The 20,512-nt window shown below is 35.6% G+C and overlaps 1 protein-coding gene across 4 annotated transcripts in view; it reads right to left on the reverse strand.

The window, feature by feature from the left end:
* The window catches only part of LOC135125470 (uncharacterized), a 57,762-nt gene that overhangs the window by 4,074 nt on the left and 33,176 nt on the right, over positions 1-20,512 (reverse strand). Inside the window, exons 1-4 of one of the 4 annotated variants that reach the window (XM_064051117.1) lie at positions 17,415-17,612; positions 10,887-10,979; positions 831-1,130; positions 35-163 (exon numbers count right to left, since the gene is read on the reverse strand). In XM_064051117.1, the coding sequence (XP_063907187.1) occupies positions 35-163; positions 831-1,130; positions 10,887-10,979; positions 17,415-17,465 (573 nt within the window). In that variant the 5' untranslated portion in view covers positions 17,466-17,612. Of the gene's footprint in view, positions 1-34; positions 164-830; positions 1,131-3,053; positions 3,298-10,882; positions 10,980-17,414; positions 17,613-20,512 lie in introns of those variants that run through there. The other 3 variants (XM_064051116.1, XM_064051119.1, XM_064051118.1) reach the window with 3 other exon arrangements.

The raw sequence follows: 20,512 nt of genomic DNA on the forward strand, positions 1-20,512 counted from the left end.
GGGTTTGTGAACTACAAAGTGTGTGAAGTAGTACCGGACAGACGCGGACGTCGCCCATGCTTCCGGCTTTGCGAAGGAGTTGACCAAATGGCTCGATTATACCTTGGGGACGGGTCGTGCGCACTTGGTAGACAAGGGTGGAAGTGGAAACGTAATGCACCATCTGGAATAAATCAAAATTTATCAGATATAGAACATTTGGAAATCAGTTGCGCGTTTATTCTTTCTTTAGGTCAGAAACAGAACACAGGACCCAAGTAAAAGAGATCACAGATTATATAACCACGTGTAAAAAAAAACAAAACAATATAGAGAAAGAAACTGTGGTGATACAATAATAAGTAGTAGTAAGCGAAGAAGGATAAGCCGCTCTGTAGTCTAGTGGTCAGGGCACCCGCCCGGCAGCGGGAAACGTGTGGTTCGATTCCCAGCAGCATTTTCCTTCGCTTACCTACAAAACCATTAATAAAATATAATGAGGTCAGATTAGGTCAATCACAAACAATAGGCAAAAAGAATGCGAAAGTATAAAAAGACTAAATAAAATGTGTAAAAAAAAATACGGAAACAAAAGGAAGGCATTGTAAACAGTATTGCTTAAGCTTAGCTCACTGCGCACGCTACAGGAACAAGGTGATCATTATTTACAACATTAAGCATATTCGTTTAAATTGAGAAAAATCTTTTCTGCGAAGTCGCACCAATACAACAATATTTAATTATACTAAGCAATTAAGATGATGTAACCTTCTCCGAAGGAATGTACATTAAATAATACCCTTAGGGGTCTCCGTTCTAACCTTCATTTTAGCTTTCCACTCATTACGTACCTGCGTATAAGACAGGGGCTCTGAAGTGGCCCCACACGAGTTGCAAACGCTTTGTTCCACTAGTGTCATGGCAAATTTCTGATGGGGTATGCAATGGCGGGCATTACACATATCCTCGGCTTCGCCTTGGGCGATGTGCATGTGGATTCTGAGCAGCATATTCTCGAAACATTCTGCCGCATCGTCCATAAAACCCAACTGGAACCGCTGTTGGTCGAAGAAACTTTCGGCAAGGGCACGCCGCAAGGCGTCTGGAGGAAGCGCGGTTTCATTGGAGAACTGGAGTTGAGAAAAAAGCTCCTGAAAGAAAAGTATCATTAAGTAAAACTAAACCATAATAAGGTTATCGAGTTGAAATTAAATGGATCACGAGGTCTCGTGTGGTGCTGAAGGGGAAGTGAAAGGAACTTTTTCGCTTTAAAAAGAGTGATCTATTTCGAGTTACATGTGCCAGAAGTGCCCATTATCAATTATGACGCAACGTCCAGGAGCTGTGAAGGAAATCCTGATTACACATTTTGCGGACTAAAAATTAACCATGTTCGTTGGTGCGAATATCGAGTAGGAAGCCAATAAAACCCGATAAACCTAACAAACAATACATAATTATTAATCCTATCAAGAGGATAAAAATGAGTCACCAATCCATATGTTACATTTTTCTCTTATCAACAACACTGCCAAAATCCAATCTCAGGAAATACCAGCATCGATGATTCAACCAGCAACCATCGACCACCATGGTTCTAAGAAACACGAAGATCGTGACCCGCCACGAAATGCCACGGGTTCAAGCTTTTTCGTTATTCATTTAAATGGTTGTGTCACAATTGCCAAGTCTAAAGGACATTTTAAGTCGCCATGAAGTCGCAGAACACGCCCATGCTACATTTAGAGCATGTTAAGATAAAGGTGTAAAAGTACTATGAAGTTTGATTGATTTTGACGTTCTGGGTTCTGGTTATTGATTACTGAGTGTGGTTACGATTTACCGTTAAGTCGGGTCGGCTTAAGTTCTGATTTGCTGAGTAATGAAAATGTGTGCAAATGGTTGGGTAACGATGGAAATTAGGTGTTAAAGTATTGGTGAATTATAACTGGAAATTAAGCGGATACAGGTTCTTTTACGCTTTGACTTTTTCAGAATTTAATGCAGGTTTCTAATTACGTACATATATTTATATACGTCTACCATACACATAACACAGATTTTTCACAACTAAGGTTCATCTCCAAAATTGTTTCAATTACTTTGTCTCGTCAATTCCGTCTTGGTTTTTCGTTCTCTTTTCTTGTGGTATGGATATTAGTACCTTGAGAACTTTTACAGCTGCAGTACTAAAATAATTTTTTTTTCAATATCTACAGATCTTAAGACATGACGTAAAGAAATGAAAGCGCTGTGTAACTGGATTCTAAAATTTTTAAAATCACGGAGTTTTTGACATCATGATCTAATACCACAACAGGATAGAAAGTGGTCTTAAATAATGTTATCACTGATTTAAATGTCGTAAGTGCCTTAGTGAATATATGTTTCCTTTTCAACATGTGTTCCAAACCAAAGCTCACTTTCAACTTCAAAAACGCATTACAATTTTTAAAACATTTGATATCAAAATTTTAAAACTATAGTATTGATATCAAATTTCTAAATTTAATCAACGGTATATTTTTTGCGGTTTTTAAAAACTGTAAAAATATTTAAAACCTCAAAACAAATCCTCCCACCTGCGACCATTTTTGTAAATCTTGATCAACCTTGTTGACAACGTTTCGCGCATTTTAAGAAAGCGGTTAAGGTACTCTAGTAGCAAATCTTTACGTAATCAAATCCCACACTACTCGCTGCTATATTCGTTAGTACTTAACAGCTCGCAGTTAGCTTTATCTGAACTATCAAGTCCATTGTCTCAGCCTCAACCACCAAACGCTCTCCCACCGGAAAAATCTCTTCCTTCGCAAACGCGAAAAACAAATCCATTTCTCTCCCAGCCTTGAACCCACACTATCCGAACCCAGCACACCACCATATGTTCTCGTTACATCCTACAAGCAATTAAATCACCACAACACAGAATTCGGTCACCAAAACCAGGTCCATCGAGCAGACGTTCGCTCAGAGGCATCTCCAAGTAGGTTGCGCCTAACGGAACCGCCGCGGCTCAAAAGGGACTTAACCTTTTGTTCCCAAGTCATCGCTCTCAAACAAAGAACACTCACTTTGAGCCCATTGCGCGTCTCCTCGTCCAGAACGCCCTTCTGCTCCTCAACTTTGGGCTTCTCGCTCACTTTCAGCTTGCTCGCCGGCTGCTGGGGCTTCCTGTAGCGGAATTTGTTGATCATTTTCGCTTTAACCACTTCATACCACCTTTCACTCTAGCGATCGGATACCGACTGAACTTTCGATAGAGCGCGGCGCGGACTCGAACTGTGGCTTCGCAAATGCGACAGGTAAGCCGCGGCGATGCTTGGGACAGGTAAGTATCGAAAGGTGGAAAAGTCGCCGGAAATGGGCTTTTATGGGATGCAAGTGCTTAGATGGGCGCCTTATTGGCGTTCGTCTCACGTGGCCGAAACGCAGACTTCGCAGAAATGAAACAATGAAAAGCGAAAAAAAGGAGCCGAAGGAAGAGCCTGTGGGACGCTCAAGCCAGTCAGTCAGTTTCAGATTGCATTGTGGCGTCTATGTAGTTTTCGAAACAAGCAAATATTGAATAGTTGGCGCCTTATTGCATTTCGCGACGAAATGGCGACTTCACAAAACTGGAACAACGTACAGGTAAAATAAGGGGTCCGGAGGTGCACCGTGCGGAACGCCTAATATTGACAGTCCAATTCAATATAGTTTTAAAATCGACACCGACAGTCTAAAAGTTAACGCTAGGTGGGTATAAAATTATGTACATTGAAAAATAGCTGAAAATGGGGCTTAAGGAGATGAAATACTTAGTTTGGTGCCTTATTGGTATTCGTCTCACGTGCAATGACCGAAAAAACATTTTCAAAGAAATTGAACAATGTACAGGTAAAATAAGGGATCCAGCGAGGACACTGGCGAGACGCCAGATATTGACAATGAAGCAACTTTTACAACTGATGTTTTTAGTTTTTGCAATAGGACTCATTCTATAAAATTTCCATCTGTAACTTTTTGAAAATTTAGTGTTTCTTATACAAATCCATTTTCCTAAAATGTAATTCATTCTGTACAAAGTGAGTTTAATGATTTAAAAGCTATAACAGCATTCTTGAGCAATGACAAGGATTTGGACTTTTTTACTTATAATGGGTTAACACTCATGATGCTTAAATAAGATTTATAACCCTGTTACGTGATGCATATTCTTTTATTCGCGGAAGAAGCAGGTATAAATCCCCTAGATGGGTCAGTTATGTTATTCAAAAAAAAAAAAAAAAAATGCGAACATGCTTGCGCCAACATTTTTTCTACCTTGGAATGTAATAACGAGTGTCTTTTAAGAAAAAAAATATATATACAGGGTGAGTCACTAAGTGCGCATTCCTCGGTATCTCATTGTTTATTGAAAATAGAAAAACTCACAGAACAACGTTGTGTCTACAGTTCTTCGAGGATTATGGTCTTAAATTATTTTTAACTATAGAGATTGTTCTGTTTTTTACTCTATATATTTTTACATAGTTCGATTGTCCTCTTCGTCGGCTTTACAAACAGAGTCTATTTTTGAATTCCGATGCGACGTTGCCACAATTTGCGTGAAATTTTTTAGTAGTGGAAGTAATGGAAAAAATCGTAGTAGGGTTATTTTTAGATTCTAAGTATATGTTACAATATTTTATGCAGCGATAAATAAAGGTACAGCCGTTGTTGTGGTATAAATTAAACTAAATTGTCGTATACAAAGTATTTATATATTATTTTTATTTAGTTTTCTCAAATAAAACACCCTATATTTTATTACCCCATCTTATTCTATTTTTTGTTCTCTTTCTATTTTGTTACGCATTTGGTGTAATAAAATACAGAGTGTTCTATTGATGCCACAACAAAGTGTTTACCTTTATTTATCCTTCCACAAGATATTGTAATACAGATTTCAAAAAAAGAACCCTTTCATCCCTAAAAAAATTCAAAAAAATGGAATAATGGCAACACCGCATCGGAATTTCACAAAAAAAGGCTGTGGTTATAAATTCTCCGAAAAAACTTATAAAAATATGTAAAAATATATGGAATGTTTCACATAAAAAACTATGTTGTGTGTATTTTTCTAGGCTACAATTTCTGAGAAAAGTCAAAATCCCCTTTTTTGCGTCAGTTTTAAAAATCTCTATGTATCTATTAAGTGCGATTTATAAACTTGCTGTTGACGTTGAAGTTCCCATTGCAGTTGCTGTTCCCGTTGACGTTGCCAAGTTGCCGTTGACAGTAACTTTGATGTTCAACTTTTGCCGTATTTAAAGGGGTTGTAGAAAAAAGTAGAGGATTTAAGTTAATTACTACAAAAATGTACCATTTTAGATATGTTTTAAGTTTCTTATTGTCAAAATAAGTCTACACATATGAAAATAAAAAGGAAAAATGGAAGCCCGCCCACCCGCCCCATTTTTATTTTGATAATTTTTTTTTATTCGTCGTGAGCCGAGGGGCGGAGCTTAATTGGGATGGGGTGGGTGGGTGGGGATTCTATTTTTTTTTTCTTAATTGGTACCTGTAGTACCTATTCTTTGAACAAGACGATACTCAAAAACATGTTTTTAATTTCTTGTAAAGAAATACATATTTTGCAGTTGAGTTCTGTCACCTTGCTTCACGGTGAATAAAAAAAATCATAAGAACTGAGATAGGGCGGGTGGGCGGGCTTCCATTTTGCCTTTTTATTTTAATATTTGTAGACTTCTTTCCACAACATGAAACTTAAAACATGCTTAAAATGGAAAATTTCTTTAAGAAACTATCGATTTTGCAATTAGGCTCCACCCCATAATTATAAAATCCGTATTTCCTTGCAAAAACATTTTAACCATGTCATAAGTTTGAAATGAAAAGATGGCTATGTATATTAAGGAAATAAATAATAGTTTAAAAAACTAAAAAAACACGCTTTTATTGCTAATCGAACTAAAAACTAGAAAATAATTTTTAATGACAGAGTTTAATATTACAGTAGTAGAAGATCAAACAATCAATCATAATAAATCACCTCAAATTAAAATTATAATAAAATTTAAGTTATTAACAGAATAATTCAATTCAGAGTAAAAAGCGTGGGGTGCTTGATATTTTAAATATTACAATCATTCTATTGGCAACTATCTATGAGAGGATAGTTATGAACCGCAGTAAAATGCACCCCACGCTTTTTACTCTGAATTGAATTATTCTGTTAATAACTTAAATTTTATTATAATTTTAATTTGAGGTGATTTATTATGATTGATTGTTTGATCTTCTACTACTGTAATATTAAACTCTGTCATTAAAAATTATTTTCTAGTTTTTAGTTCGATTAGCAATAAAAGCGTGTTTTTTTAGTTTTTTAAACTATTATTTATTTTTCATTTTTTAGTCTGCGACAAATTCATAAATTGGGGAATTAATTACTTATTTAGATTTTTCTAGAAAGAACCACTCAGTGGTCTCCGTAGGATCGAGGATCCTGGCGGTCCTAATAAGGATAATGGGAAACTGTTATCAAATTATTGCATTGTCATCGATCCTTGAGACGTGTGCAAAGTTTCAAGATGATCAGACTTTTAGAAACCGATGAAAATTAAGCTCAAAGATTCCGTTACATACATACAACCCAAGCTAATAAAAGCGTGATAAAAAGGCCAAATATAAGCCCCGCCCACCTGCCCTATCTCAATTTTGATGATTCTTTTTTATTCGTCGTAAGCTGAGGGGCGGAGCTTAATTGCAAAATCCATATTTCTTTATAAAAATTTTCCATTTTAAATGAGTTTTAAGTTTCTAAGAATAAAAAAAATTATCACATTTGAGATGGGGTGAGTGGGTGGGTGGGGATTCTATATCCTGCCTTTTTTTCTTAATAGGTACATGTAGTACTTATTTTTGAACAAGACGATACTCAAAAACATGTTTTTAATTTTTTGTAAAGAAATACATATTTTGCAGTTTTGAATTCTGTCCCCTTGGTTCACGACGAATAAAAAAAAATCGTCAGAACTGAGATAGGGCGGGTGGGCGGGCTTCCATTTTGCCCTTTTATTTTAATATTTGTAGACTTCTTTGCACAACATGAAACTTAAAATATGCTTAAAATTGAAAATTTCTTTAAGGAACTATCGATTTTGCAATTAGGCTCCACCCCATAATTGCGAAATCCATATTTCCTTGTAAAAAACATTTTAACCATGTTATAAGTTTGAAATGAAAAGATGGCTATGTATATTAAGGACAAAAAGGCCAAATATAAGCCCTGCCCACCCGCCCTATTTCAATTCTGATGATTCTTTTTTATTCGTCGTAAGCCGAGGGGCGGAGCTTAATTGCAAAATCCATATTTCTTTATAACAATTTACCATTTTAAACGTGTTTTAAATTTCTAAGAATAAAAAAAATCATCGCAATTGGGATGGGGTGGGTGGGCGGGGATTCTAAATTTTTTTTCTTAATGGGTATACACAGTATTCTTTGAAAAACACGATTCTCAAAAACATGTTTTTAATTTCTTATAAAGAAATAAGTATTTTGCAGTGAAGCTCTGCCCCCTTGATTCACGGCGAAATAAAAAAAATCATCAGAATTTTTTAGGGCGGGTGGGCGGGCCTCCATTTTGCCTTTTTATTTTAATATGTGTAGACTTCTTTCACAACAAGAAACTGAAAACATGCTTAAAATGGAACATTTGTATAAGGAAATATCGATTTTGCAATTAGGCTCCGCCTCATAATTGCAAAATTCATTTTTCCTAGCAAAAATGTACCATTTTAACGATGTTTTAAGTTTCTTGTTGTGAAAAGATGACTATGTATATAAAAAAAGGCAAAATATGAGTCCCGCCCACCCGCCCTATCTCAATTCTGAAGATTTTTTTTATTCGGCTTGAGTCGATGGGAGGAGCTTAATTGTAAAATCCATATTTCTTTATGAAAATTTACTATTTTAAACGTGTTTTAAGTTTCTAAGAATAAAAAAAATCATCACAATTGGGATGGGGTGGGTGGGCGGGGATTCTATACTTTTTTTCTTAATAGGTATACACAGTCTTCTTTGAAAAACACGATACTTAAAAACATGTTTTTAATTTCTTGTAAAGAAATAAGTATTTTGCAATTGAACTTAGCCCCTCTGGTTCAAGACGAATAAAGAAAATCATCACAATTGAGATAGGGTGGGTGGGCGGGCTTCCATTTTGACTTTTTATTTTAATATGTGTAGACTTCTTAGACTTCTTTCACAACAAGAAACTGAAAACATGCTTAACGTGGAAAATTTGTATAAGGAACTATCGATTTTGGAATTAGGCTCTGCCCCATAATTGCAAAATCCATTTTTCCTAGCAAAAATTTTAACCATGTTTTAAGTTTCTTGCCGTGAAAAGACGGTTATGTATATAAAAACAGGCAAAATATAAGCCCCGCCCACCCACCCTATCTCAAATGTGATGATTTTTTTTATTCGTCGTGAGCCAAAAGGGCGGATGATATAAACGACGCTGCGTATTTATCTTACAACGGCAACGTCAACGGCGGACAGCAGCGTCAGCGGCAAGCTAATAAATCGACCTTTATAGTTTGACTACCTAGAAATATTCAAAATCTTCAAACATATAGTTATAGTTCCGTTGAAAATATAGTGCGTTTGTGGCTTAAATGCAACTAAATTTGTGAAAATTTTGACGAGTTCGTGACAATGGTCGCAATAAATTCGCTTGCCTGGCCAAGACCTTCTCCTATTGTAACAGTCACAAATAAAATTATTTCAATGCTGCACATGGCCTACCGGATGTCTATGTAGGTTACGTACCATTGCTTGTATTTATTGAATTTTGTGAGGAATCGGTTGTAAAATTGAAGTAAAACTGTAAAATCTTATAAACTGGAAATTTGTTTTCCAAATATTTTTTTAAATAAGGTTAACAAAAGCCAAAATAATGACTACAAAAAACACAACAGTATACTACAAATGCAAAAAAGGATCTCATGAAGCAACTTGCGGGTCTCCACCACCACTTAATTATATAGTTTATACCCTCCAAATTTTAAATATATAAAATATTTCAAGCTTCTCTTCAAGTACAGATTTTCTTTTTCAGAAAATTTCAAATGTTCTTTAACCTCCGATATCCACTAAAGTTTGTCTGGGTGTATTGAAATTTGTGTAATTACACACGTATGTACCTATAATAGAGGATCCAGAGCGGAGCTTTGCGGATTTGTTTTCTCAGTTTTTCAAAATGCTTTTCTAAAATTTGATGACGTAAAAACAGTTACAAATTCAAAAGCTCCGTTGTCTCGAACTTTTTGAGAATCTTGTACTGGATACCAAGTATTATTATTCAGTTGCAAAAATTTTTCTGTTTTGAAACAGAACTTTACACTGCTGACCGTAAAATAACGTATTGAGGACTGAGGTAGAATGGCGACACAATGAAATAAAATTTACTCTTTCAGATTTGTAATGGATGGTAATGAGCTTTGACCTACTACAAAATACGAGTGTAAAAATCACCCAAAATAAAGTTAAGTAGGTATTATTCTTAAGCCTTCCCAACTTGTACAGTTCGCAAGGCTTAGAAGACCTTCAAATTATTTAGATTTACATTACCCACACAAGACTTATTATCTAAAATCTGTTCTAGATTTTCTTAAATCTGGAAATTCAGTTTCTGTTTGTTCAGGTTAAGGTATTCAAGAAGCCAAAAACGATAATTTGGAACTGATCCCACACATCATTGCTAATTAATTTAATTTCGACATAGAACTTTTCGATTGACAACTTTTCGGTGTCGTCCATATTCGGTACCAAGAAAAACTTTCCAACTTTGTAAATTATGGTAGCTGTAAAGGTGAGTAATAACCTGGCGCCTGGCTTAAGTACCTCGACGGGGTTCTTCAAACTAATAGGTTTAGTCTGGTTTAGCCATTTTCAGGCGAGTTAATTGCAGTTCCTCGAATGCTTTTCAAACATTTGAACAATCAAAACAAAGAGTTTGGTGAAAATTTCGCAAATGACACTTTCCATTTCCAACCCGACTTCTTTCAGCGTATTCCTCGAATTACCAACCCAAGCATTTCTTAATACTCTTACTCAACCTCCAAGGTCCTACAAAGAAACCACTCAACATAAACAAAGCAAACAGACGTTCAAACAGCAAAAAGAGAAAAACCAGTATCGAATCGTTGAATCCTCTTCACGATTATACGACGTAACTTTTACAATACATCCTATTAACGTGAAGACAGTCACGATTTCATGCCCTTGACCAACGAAGTCGTAAAGATGAGCAGCGACTCTTCTCTTGCATTTAAATGTTAATCGAAAACTTTGCTCGACAAATTTGGTGACTGACGCAGATAAATAAAACCCACTCAACTGCAAACGAGTAGGCCGAATGGGCGACATTTGTGCCCACATGGGCACATAACGGATCGCCGTGGTGAGAAAAGTGCACTGATGGTGGTAATTAATTATGACATCTTTTCATTTACAACGTAAAAACAAAATAAACAAATTAATAATTAAGAAAACAATCTCCCGCCAATCGCATTGCGTCATCTACACGAATTCCACAATCAACTATTTGTCACACCTTCAATTTTTATGTAATATCCCAACAAACTTTATATTCACGTTGTCTATTCGGACCTTTAAATGAATCGACCATGTCACTACTCGTCGTCATCACCATCCGACCGTTAGAAAAGCACATTGGTCGACTGTAACGAACACTGATTCGTATTCCTCCTCGAGCAATTCTCTCGACCAATCAGGATCGAGGTCAACCGGTCAGAGCCGACTGCGACCCAAGCGTGATGAAGAAGTAGATGGCGTTTGTTGTTGGAGGGAAAGTCGACGCGGTGTTGCCACATGTTGTATTAACTTACCTTAAGAGCGCAGAAGATGCAGGAGTCTGCCATGCAAGCGTGCCCGGAAAGGTCCCGGAAACTGCGCCGGAAGATGTCCAGATGCCATAACACCTGCAAAAGGGCACGTGTCAGACACATGTTGCATGAGACGAGAATAAATAGAAGCAACAAGTGGTGGATTGTTTGAGGTTTGGGGGTTGCGGTTGGGAGGGGAGAAAGGGGTTCTAAATGGAGAAGTCGAAAAATCGTTTGTTTACAGTAGGCCATAGACCTAGGAACATGATGATTTCATTTTTTTTGTATCGATATAGTACAACAATTATCATCATAACTCTAATTAGGGTTCCAACACAAAGTGAAAAGTCGTTTGCGGTTAGGTATAGTAGACAGCGAAGAGACAACGGAACTGAACATTTTGATGAGATAAGATCTTAATGACTTATCGAAATTTATTAGTACGTTATTATTCATTATAAAGCGATTAAATAATGAATATGACAACGATATAACCATTCGGATTGCTTCATTTAAGAAAACACAAATTATATAGTTTCCGGACAAATATTTTTGAAAATGTATCCTGTCAAACACGGATTTCCTCAATAATCACAAAGTCTGGAACTGCCAATATATTTAAGATCATCTTGAAGCTTGAAATTCAAGAATGTGGATTTCTGCGAAATTACATAATTCACCTTCTCGGAACCTCACCGAATTCACATTTGCGGTTTCCAGTGTTCATATAATCGACTAAATTCTAAAAACGTGTGTCTTTTCCCACGTATTAAGGTTTCACGTTGTTTACGCACAGTAATGAACTTGGTAGTTGTTGAAATCGTTCTAACTTATTTACAATTACTACCAGATTTTTCGTGTTTTTTTTTTCTGTACAGTTTAATGAGGGAGACTTTCTGCATAGAGGAAATGTATTAATGAGTGTTGAGTGCTCATGTGCGTAACAATTCCTGAAGTGTGGTGTTCTTAGTGATTAGTTACGCTGTAGAGTAACTACAGTTAGGAGTAAGTACTTATTATATGTTGCGTGTGTTGACATTTCGAAGTAAATTAACAGGGTTTGGATGGCTGGCATGAGGCACAGGAATCGCTGTAATTTTTAGTTCCCGAGTGTATGCTATTTTTTTTTGTACGTAGAGTTTTCTTTCAAAAACAGGAAAGTTAAACATGTTTTCAATTTCTTGTTGGATCACATGACCCCATTTCTTCCAATAGAATTTATTCATGCCCTTAGTTACATGTCTATCACAGCGATAATAATTTTATTACCTTATTGTGGTCTGTTGCTACCTAAATTTAAAAACTGTCAAATTTGACAAATTTTAGGATTTTAAAAAACTGTTTGTCTATTATGGTTTGCCAACGTTGGAGGCAAACTCAAAATGACGAAATCAATTCTATTATCAAAAAGTTTGTTCATTCATTATATTCTCATGTCGAATATAACTCGTGATATGATTAATAATAATCGAAGATATGGCTCGTGAAACCGAAGCACCACGTTCAACTCGTGCTTGAACGTTGAATCTGCAACTCGGTTTCACTCGAAATATTATCGATTATAATCATATCACTTGTTATAGTTATTATAACTGAAAAGAAACCTTCATACATTAAGAAAAAAAACAGACAAAATATATGCCCCGCCCACACACCCCTTCTCAACTGTAATGAATGCTTTATTCATCGTGAGCTGAAGGGCGGAGTTTAGTCTGCAAAAACTTTATTTCTCTACAAGTCATTATCAGATGAAAAATGTTGTTAAAGGGGTAGAATTAAATGTAACATCGATATTTCTAATTTCTATAAGAAATTCTACTCTTTTAAAAATATATTTCATATGATAATTTCTTGTAGAGAAATGAGGATTTTACAACTAAACTCCGCCCTTCAGCTCACGATGAATAAAACATTCATCACAATTGAGAACGGCCGGGTGGGTGGGGCTTAATTTTTGTTTTTTTTTCATATATAATTTTCTTTCAGAAACAGGAAAGTTAAACATGTTTACAGTTTCTTGTTTGAAAAAGAATACTTCGTATATTAAGAAAAAATGGACAAAATATAAGCCCCGCCCACCCACCCCTTCTCAATTCTGATGAATGTTTTATTCATCATGAGCTGAAGGGCAGAGTTTAGTTTGCAAAAACTTAATTTCTCTACAAGTCATTATCAGATGAAATATGTTGTTAAAGAGGTAGAATTAAATGTAACATCGATATTTCTAATTTCTATAAGAAATTCTACCCTTTTAAAAAAATATTTCATATGATAATTTCTTGTAGAGAAATGAGGATTTTACAACTAAACTCCGCCCTTCAGCTCACGATGAATAAAACATTCATCAGAATTGAGAACGGGGCCGGTGGGTGGGGCTTAATTTTTGTTTTTTTTTTTCATATATAGTTTTCTTTCAGAAACAGGAACGTTAAACATGTTTTCAGTTTTTTGTTTGAAAAAAAAAATGCTTTGTATATTAAGAAAAAGTGGACAAAATATAAGCCCCGCCCACCCACCCCTTCTCAATTGTGACGAATGTTTTATTCATCATGAGCTGAAGGGCGGAGTTTAGTTTTCCAAATCCCCATTTCTCTACAAGAAATTGCCATATAAAATATGTTTTTCAAAGGGTGGAGTTTTTTTATAGAAATTAGAAATATTGATGTTACAATTAAACTCCGCCCTTCGGTCTGATTAGGAATGAAAAACTCATCACAACTGAGATCTGGGCGGGTGGGTGGGGCTTAATTTTTGTTCTTTTTTTATATACAGAGCTTTCTTTTAAAAACAGGAAATTTAAACATTGTTTCAGTTTCTTGTTCGGAAAAAAATACTTCGTATATTAAGAAAACATGGACAAAATATAAGCCCCGCCCATCCACCCCTTCTCAATTGTGATGAATGTTTTATTCATCAGGAGCTGAAGGGCGGAGTTTAGTTTGCAAAATGCCCATTTTTCTACAAGAAATTGCCATATGAAATATGTTTTTAAAAGGGTAGAATTTTTTATAGAAACTAGAAATATTGATGTTACACTTAATTAAACTCCGCTCTTCGGTCTGATTAGGAATGAAAAACTCATCACAACTGAGATCTGGGCGGGTGGGTGGGGCTTAATTTTTGTTCTTTTTTATATATAGAGCTTTCTTTTAAAAACAGGAAAGTTAAACATATTTTCAGTTTCTTGTTCGGAAAAAAATACATGGACAAAATATAAGCCCCGCCCACCCACCCCTTCTCTATTGTAATGAATGCTTTATTCATCATGAGCGGAAGGGCGGAGTTTAGTTTGCCAAATGCCCATTTCTCTACAAGAAATTGCCATATAAAATATGTTTTTAAAAGGGTAGAGATTTTTATAGAAATTCGGAATATTGATGTTACAATTAAACTTCGCCCTTCGGTCTGATTAGCAATGAAAAACTCATCACAACTGAGATCTGGGCGGGTGGGTGGGGCTTAATTTTTGTTCTTTTTTTACATATATGGAGCTTTCTTTCAACAACAGGAAAGTTAAACATGTTTTCAGTTTTTTGTTGGAAAAAAAGACTTCGTATATAAAGAAAAAGCGGACAAAATATGAGCCCCGCCCACCAACCCGTTCTCAATTGTAACGAATGCTTTATTCATCATGAGCTGAAGGGCGGAGTTTAGTTTGCCAAATGCCCATTTCTCTACGAGAAATTGCCAGATAAAATATGTTTTTAAAAGGGTATAGAGTTTTTTATAGAAATTAGAAACATTGATGTTACAATTAAACTCCGCCCATCGGTCTGATTAGGAATGAAAAATTCATCAGAATTGAGATGGGGGCGGGTGGGCGGGGCTTAATTTTTGTTTTGTTTTTTTAATATATAGAATTTTCTTTCAAAAACACGAAAGTTAAACATGTTTTCAGTTTCTTGTTCAGAAAAAATACTTCGTATCTTAAGAAAAAATGGACAAAATATAGGCTCCGCCCATCCACCCCTTCTCAAATGTGATGAATGTTTTATTCATCATGAGCTGAAGGGCGGAGTTTAGTTTGCAAAATGCCCATTTCTCTACAGGAAATTGCCATATGAAATATGTTTTTATAAGGGTAGAATTTTTTATAGAAATTAGAAATATTGATGTTACAATTAATTAAACTCGGCCCTTCAGTCTCATTAAGAATGAAAAATTCATCACAATCGAGATGGGGGTGTTTGGGGGGCGGCTTACTTTTGTTTTTTTTATATACAGTTTTCTTTCAAAAACAGGAAAGTTAAACATGTTTTCAGTTTCTTGTTGAAAAAAAAAACTCCGTATATTAAGAAAAAATGGAGTAAATATAAGCCCCGCCCACCCACCCCTTGTCAATTGTGATGAATGAGCTAAAGGACGGAGTTTAGTTTGCAAAATGCCCATTTCTCTACAAGAGATTGCCATATGAAATATGTTTCTAAAAGGGTAGATTTTTTAGAGAAATATTGATGTTACAATTAAACTCCGCCCTTCAGCCTGATTAGCAATGAAAAATTCATCACAATTGAGATCGAGGCGGGTGGGTGGGACTTAATTTTTGTTAATATATACTTAGATTTTTCTTTCAACAATTTTTGGTCACAAAGAACAGGAGATATTATAATAAAAAAACATAAAGTCAATCTATTATTCAAAAATTTTGGACTGTACTAATAACTATATTGTACTCCCAGTTTAAAGTGGTTTTTATGATAGGTGCATTGTGTCGAAGTTGATGATGGGGACAATGGAGTAAATCCCTACCCATAAATAAGAAAGTGGTCGTTTTCTTGCAGGGTCGTACTTTGTTATTCAACTCATATTGTCCGTCATGGGGTAATAATGAGGTGATAATGTGTATTATCTTGTCATAAAAACCACTTTAAACTGGGAATACAATAAGTCACGTAAAATAACTTGTACTGTCTCGTTTTATCGAAAAACTGAAGAAAAAAAAACTGAAAAAATTGAAAACTCGTGAAACTTTAAATCGAGAAACTGCAAAATCTAAAAATTTAATGAGTTACATATAGGAAAATTAAAGAAAGAAAAAAAACTTGAAAAATTGCAAACCGAAAAAGTGAAAAAATTTAAATCGAAAAATCAAAAAATTATAAAATCGGAACATTGAAAAATTGTAAAAATAACTAAAATAAAAAGCTGAAACGAAAAGCAGCACATGGAAAAATAAAGAATTGAATACTCGAGAAACTCAAATCGAAAAATTGCAAAATCTAGAAACTGAATTGAAAAATTCAAAAATTTAAACCTGAAAACTAGAAAAATTACAAATCGAAAAAATGAAGGAACAAAAAAAACATTCGACCAATTTTTCAGTACGAAATTTACGAGGCTTTGTTGTATCCTAAATTGTTTTGAAATATGAAATATTATAAATGCAAGGGTGTTTTGATCAATAAATTTCAGCATGTTTGCAGTGTAAACATAAAGAAATGTGTCATATTTGAAAATTGTCGGCAGCGTGAGTTAAACTCAACTAAATCGAATTTACACGACGATTACACAGCGATTATATGCTTGACTGTACTCTCGTGGACTGGATTGACTGAATAATAATCGTTCCCAAGGGGGCCTGTATTTAAACCTATACGTTCCTCTCGAACGTTCGGGAACGACGCTTCGAGGGTTTTCTGGGTTGTCCATCGCGACTTCCGCTTCCAGGCTTTTCGCTAGAGAACGCATTTAATTTTTTTTGTACATTTTTAATTTTAACCTGGAGAGAACTCGATTGTATTGAAATGCTGTTTCATTATTATTCTCTTCAGTTCTACCAGCATTTCTGCAAGCCATCAACACGTAAATAACCATAAACAAGCACGTATAATTTCAACTCATTTTTATTCTTTGCTTGTTATTTTCTGTGTTATGTGTTCACACAAGCATACCAACTACACTTTACAAGGCTTAAGTCGTACATTTGTACATTTATCGCTTTATATGTACTGTTACTTGTTTCTAGAATTAATAATAACTAATATCAAAACCAAAAACACGATAGTGATTCATTTCTAAATGGACATGTGTGGGCACTTTCCTTTTTAAACTCCTCGCCTTGTTTACTTCCCCTATTATGCCTTTTTTATAATCAATGCAAATAATTGCCATTTCTATCGCACAACCATGAATAATGGACAAATTAGAGCTAATAAATAAAGATACAATTAACTGTAACGACTGACACTGAAACCAATTAGAGCATCCACACATTTTACGTAACGTACAGGAACTGGGACAAAAAGATAAAAAAGTCCATGACAAGAATCACGAATCGATAAACCACCTGTTAAACAAACACATGATAATACACAAGCAAACATTACTCAAATAAGATAAATAGTACTTGCAGTAGATTAAATCGACAACGATGATGACTAACTCAAAAAACACACTAGCATAAAAAAATCAAAAATATGGAATAGGTATACATAATTTCGAAGAAAAACGAAAAACGAAAAACAAAAAATAAAAAACAAGTCGAACTTGGCACAAAATAAAATACACAACACAACAACCACAAAACCCTACCTTGCACACTTGAAACAGAGCCCTAGGCCTGTGACTTTTCCCCTTCGTCATTTTCTACAACACCCTGTACATTATGGGCACTTTTTCATGGAAATTTAGCACTTTTTCGGGCACATCTGCGTTTCGAGCGCGCACAGAACGTGGAGAGAAGCCAAGACGTGGTACCTGTAATACAGGTGTAGCGAAGCGGTGAGACGGGAAGTCGGATCAAGGCGGCCATTATACCAACAATGGGCGAGGGGGGCGGTGGGAACGGCAGATTGGGACGAACGTCGTATGCACCATGGGTTTTGTTAGGCGCGGGTCACGTTGATGGAGTTTTTGCCGGAGTGACTTTGGAGGTTAACGTCGAGCTTTTGCAAAAGAAAGTGAGGTCTTCGAACTCATAATTTTCATAGCTAATGAAATTTTTTAAATTAACTGAGATAAACGAGAATTATAAAGATGTAAAACGTGAAACATAAAGTGTCCCACAACCAGACGGTATTGCTAAGGTGATGGTTTTTATCAACTTCCCACCAAAAAATTCTATCGAAAAATGTTATCAAAGATAATATTAAATCATTGTATTAAACTTTAAACGCAGTGATTTTTTTCCAAAATACTCTTTGACAAAATTTGGTCCTCACTTTTTCAGAACTATTAGTTGAAGGTTGGATTTAACGTATTTAAATCTACAATGTTTATGGTTCCAGTGAATCGATGACACACATTTCAACAAAAATATTAAAAAAACTTGAATAAAAATATCTTATTTTGCATATCTGACTTGTTCGTAAAATCCTGTTATTTAAAATTTTCTGTCATTGATAGACAAAGAAAACGTATAAACAACAGCGTTCTACACATGCATGAACAAAAAACTATATAGAGCGGCAAAACTAAGTACGTATTCTTAAGTAAATACAGTACTTAACAATCAGAAAGAGAAGAAACAAATAGATAATGGAAAATAAGAAAACTATATAGTACCAAATCATTTCAAGTGCAAGCCAATTTAGGTCATTTTTCTTTTTGCCGAACCCATCTTACCATGGTGCAAACGACACTCTCCCCAATCTCGACCGTGCGGAACCGGCAGACAGAGAGAACCTCGACCAAATAGTACTCAGTACCTCCTTCAAGACACCGGAACAATAGACGTACGTACGACATTCACACAACTCGATTACTCACACATTACCGTTTCCATTATTCACCACTTTTACATGAACTTCTCGATGCCAGAACAGTACCAGGTGTCAAAAGCAGGTGCTCTTCGATGACTCATTTAACCCCCCGAAATTGATTGGAATAGAACAGACAACCAACATAACGATGACGACAGATGCATCGTTACCATAGTGCAATAATAAATTAATTATTTCCAGGTAGAGTACCGCCAGTAATGGCAGCCATCTTGCCTCATCCATAAAAAAATCTCATCTCATCAGTATCTTCGCCGGGCACGAGATAAAGTACCGTGTTTGGAAACCGGTACCGCCTGGAGCGTTTTCACGCTACGAATAGTACTATTGGTACTATCAAGTTTACGATTTGATGGTGGCGGCGCGTGGACGCCATCTTCGCCTTCCCGCGCTTTCTGGCGTACTTGCGTTTACGATAAGATTTATGGTCATGTATTTACAGATTTGAGCGAATGTGATTAGTAGTACCAGACGCAGATGGTGGTTATGGGAATTTTTGTTTTATTTGGCGATTAAAGGGTTTATTAGACTGGCGATAGGGATCAACAGGTGGCGCATAATCGTATTCGAGTTAATTAAGGGGTTTTAAGACTCTTGAGTCCGAGAAGAAAATAAAAGCTCAAAATTTTCGAGTCGAAATAGGTGGCTATAATTATTATTGTTATATCAATTGCTGTTATAACGGCTGACGTACATCTGCTGTGGCTTGTTTGATAAATTTGAAAGCTTCGGGGTGCTTTATAAAACTTTGCATGTTTAGTAAACAAGTCTGCATATTTCAATTGACACATAACGGAATTTTGAGATGACCTCATCATATTTTTAGTGGAGACATCAGACAAATTTACTCAATCTTGGGTTTTCGAGTTTACCTGTCCAATAAAATTGCCAGCAGATGACATACGACAGACACAAATGACAGAAATGGGAAACCTTACGCTTAAAAAATGGAAAGGAGAAAAGTTGGGTATCTAATTACACAGATCTGATGAACCAATGGCGGCGTAAAGGGGGGGCGTTACAAAACAATCAATCTGCAAAAACAAACAAAAAAAAAAATGGGATGGCAGACAGACAGACAGACGGAAACGGCAGACCTACTTCTTCGTACTCTAAGATTAAACGGATGGGTGGAGCTTCTCTTTTTGGTTTTCTTTTTTAATTATTAGATTATTACATTTAGTTTTCTTTATTTCCTTAAGAACATATTTCACATGATAATTTCTCGTATAAAAATAAGCATTTTACAATTAAGCTCCGCCCCTCGGCTTACGACGAATAAAAAAGAGTCGTCAGAATTAAGATATAAACAGATTGAATATTTAAACAACACAATACTCAAAAACATATTTTTAATTTCTCGTAATGAAATAAGGATTTTGCAGTTAAGCTCCGTCCCCTTGGCTCACGACGAATAAAAACAAATCATCACAATTGAGATAGAGTGGGTGGGTGGGGCTACGTTTTGCCTTTTTTTCTTAGTATGTGTAGTCATCTAACTTAAGACATGTTTAAAAATGGTAAATTTATACAAGGAAATATCGATTCTGCAATTACGCTCCGCCCCTCGGTCTGTCAACGAATGAAAAATTCACCACGGTTAAGGTCGAGACGAATGGGTGGCGCTTCTCTTTTGGTTTTCTTTTTTAATTATTATATTTAGTTTTCTTTGTTTACTTAAGAACATATTTCACATGGTAATTTCTCGTAGAAAAATATGAATTTTACAATTAAGCCCAGCCCCTCGGCTTACCACGAATAAAAAAGGTCATCAGAATTGAGATAGGGTGGGTGGGCGGGGCCTATATTTGGCCTGTTTTTTTCTTAATATACATAGCAATCTTTTCATAACAAGAAACTTAAAACATGGTTAAAATGGTTTTTGCAAAGAAATATGGATTTTGCAACTGC

The sequence above is a fragment of the Zophobas morio genome, unplaced genomic scaffold (genome assembly GCF_036711695.1).
Source record: "Zophobas morio isolate AGI-343-1 ecotype UQ-CSIRO unplaced genomic scaffold, CSIRO_AGI_Zmor_V1 ptg000008l, whole genome shotgun sequence".
Lineage (NCBI taxonomy): Eukaryota > Metazoa > Arthropoda > Insecta > Coleoptera > Tenebrionidae > Zophobas > Zophobas morio.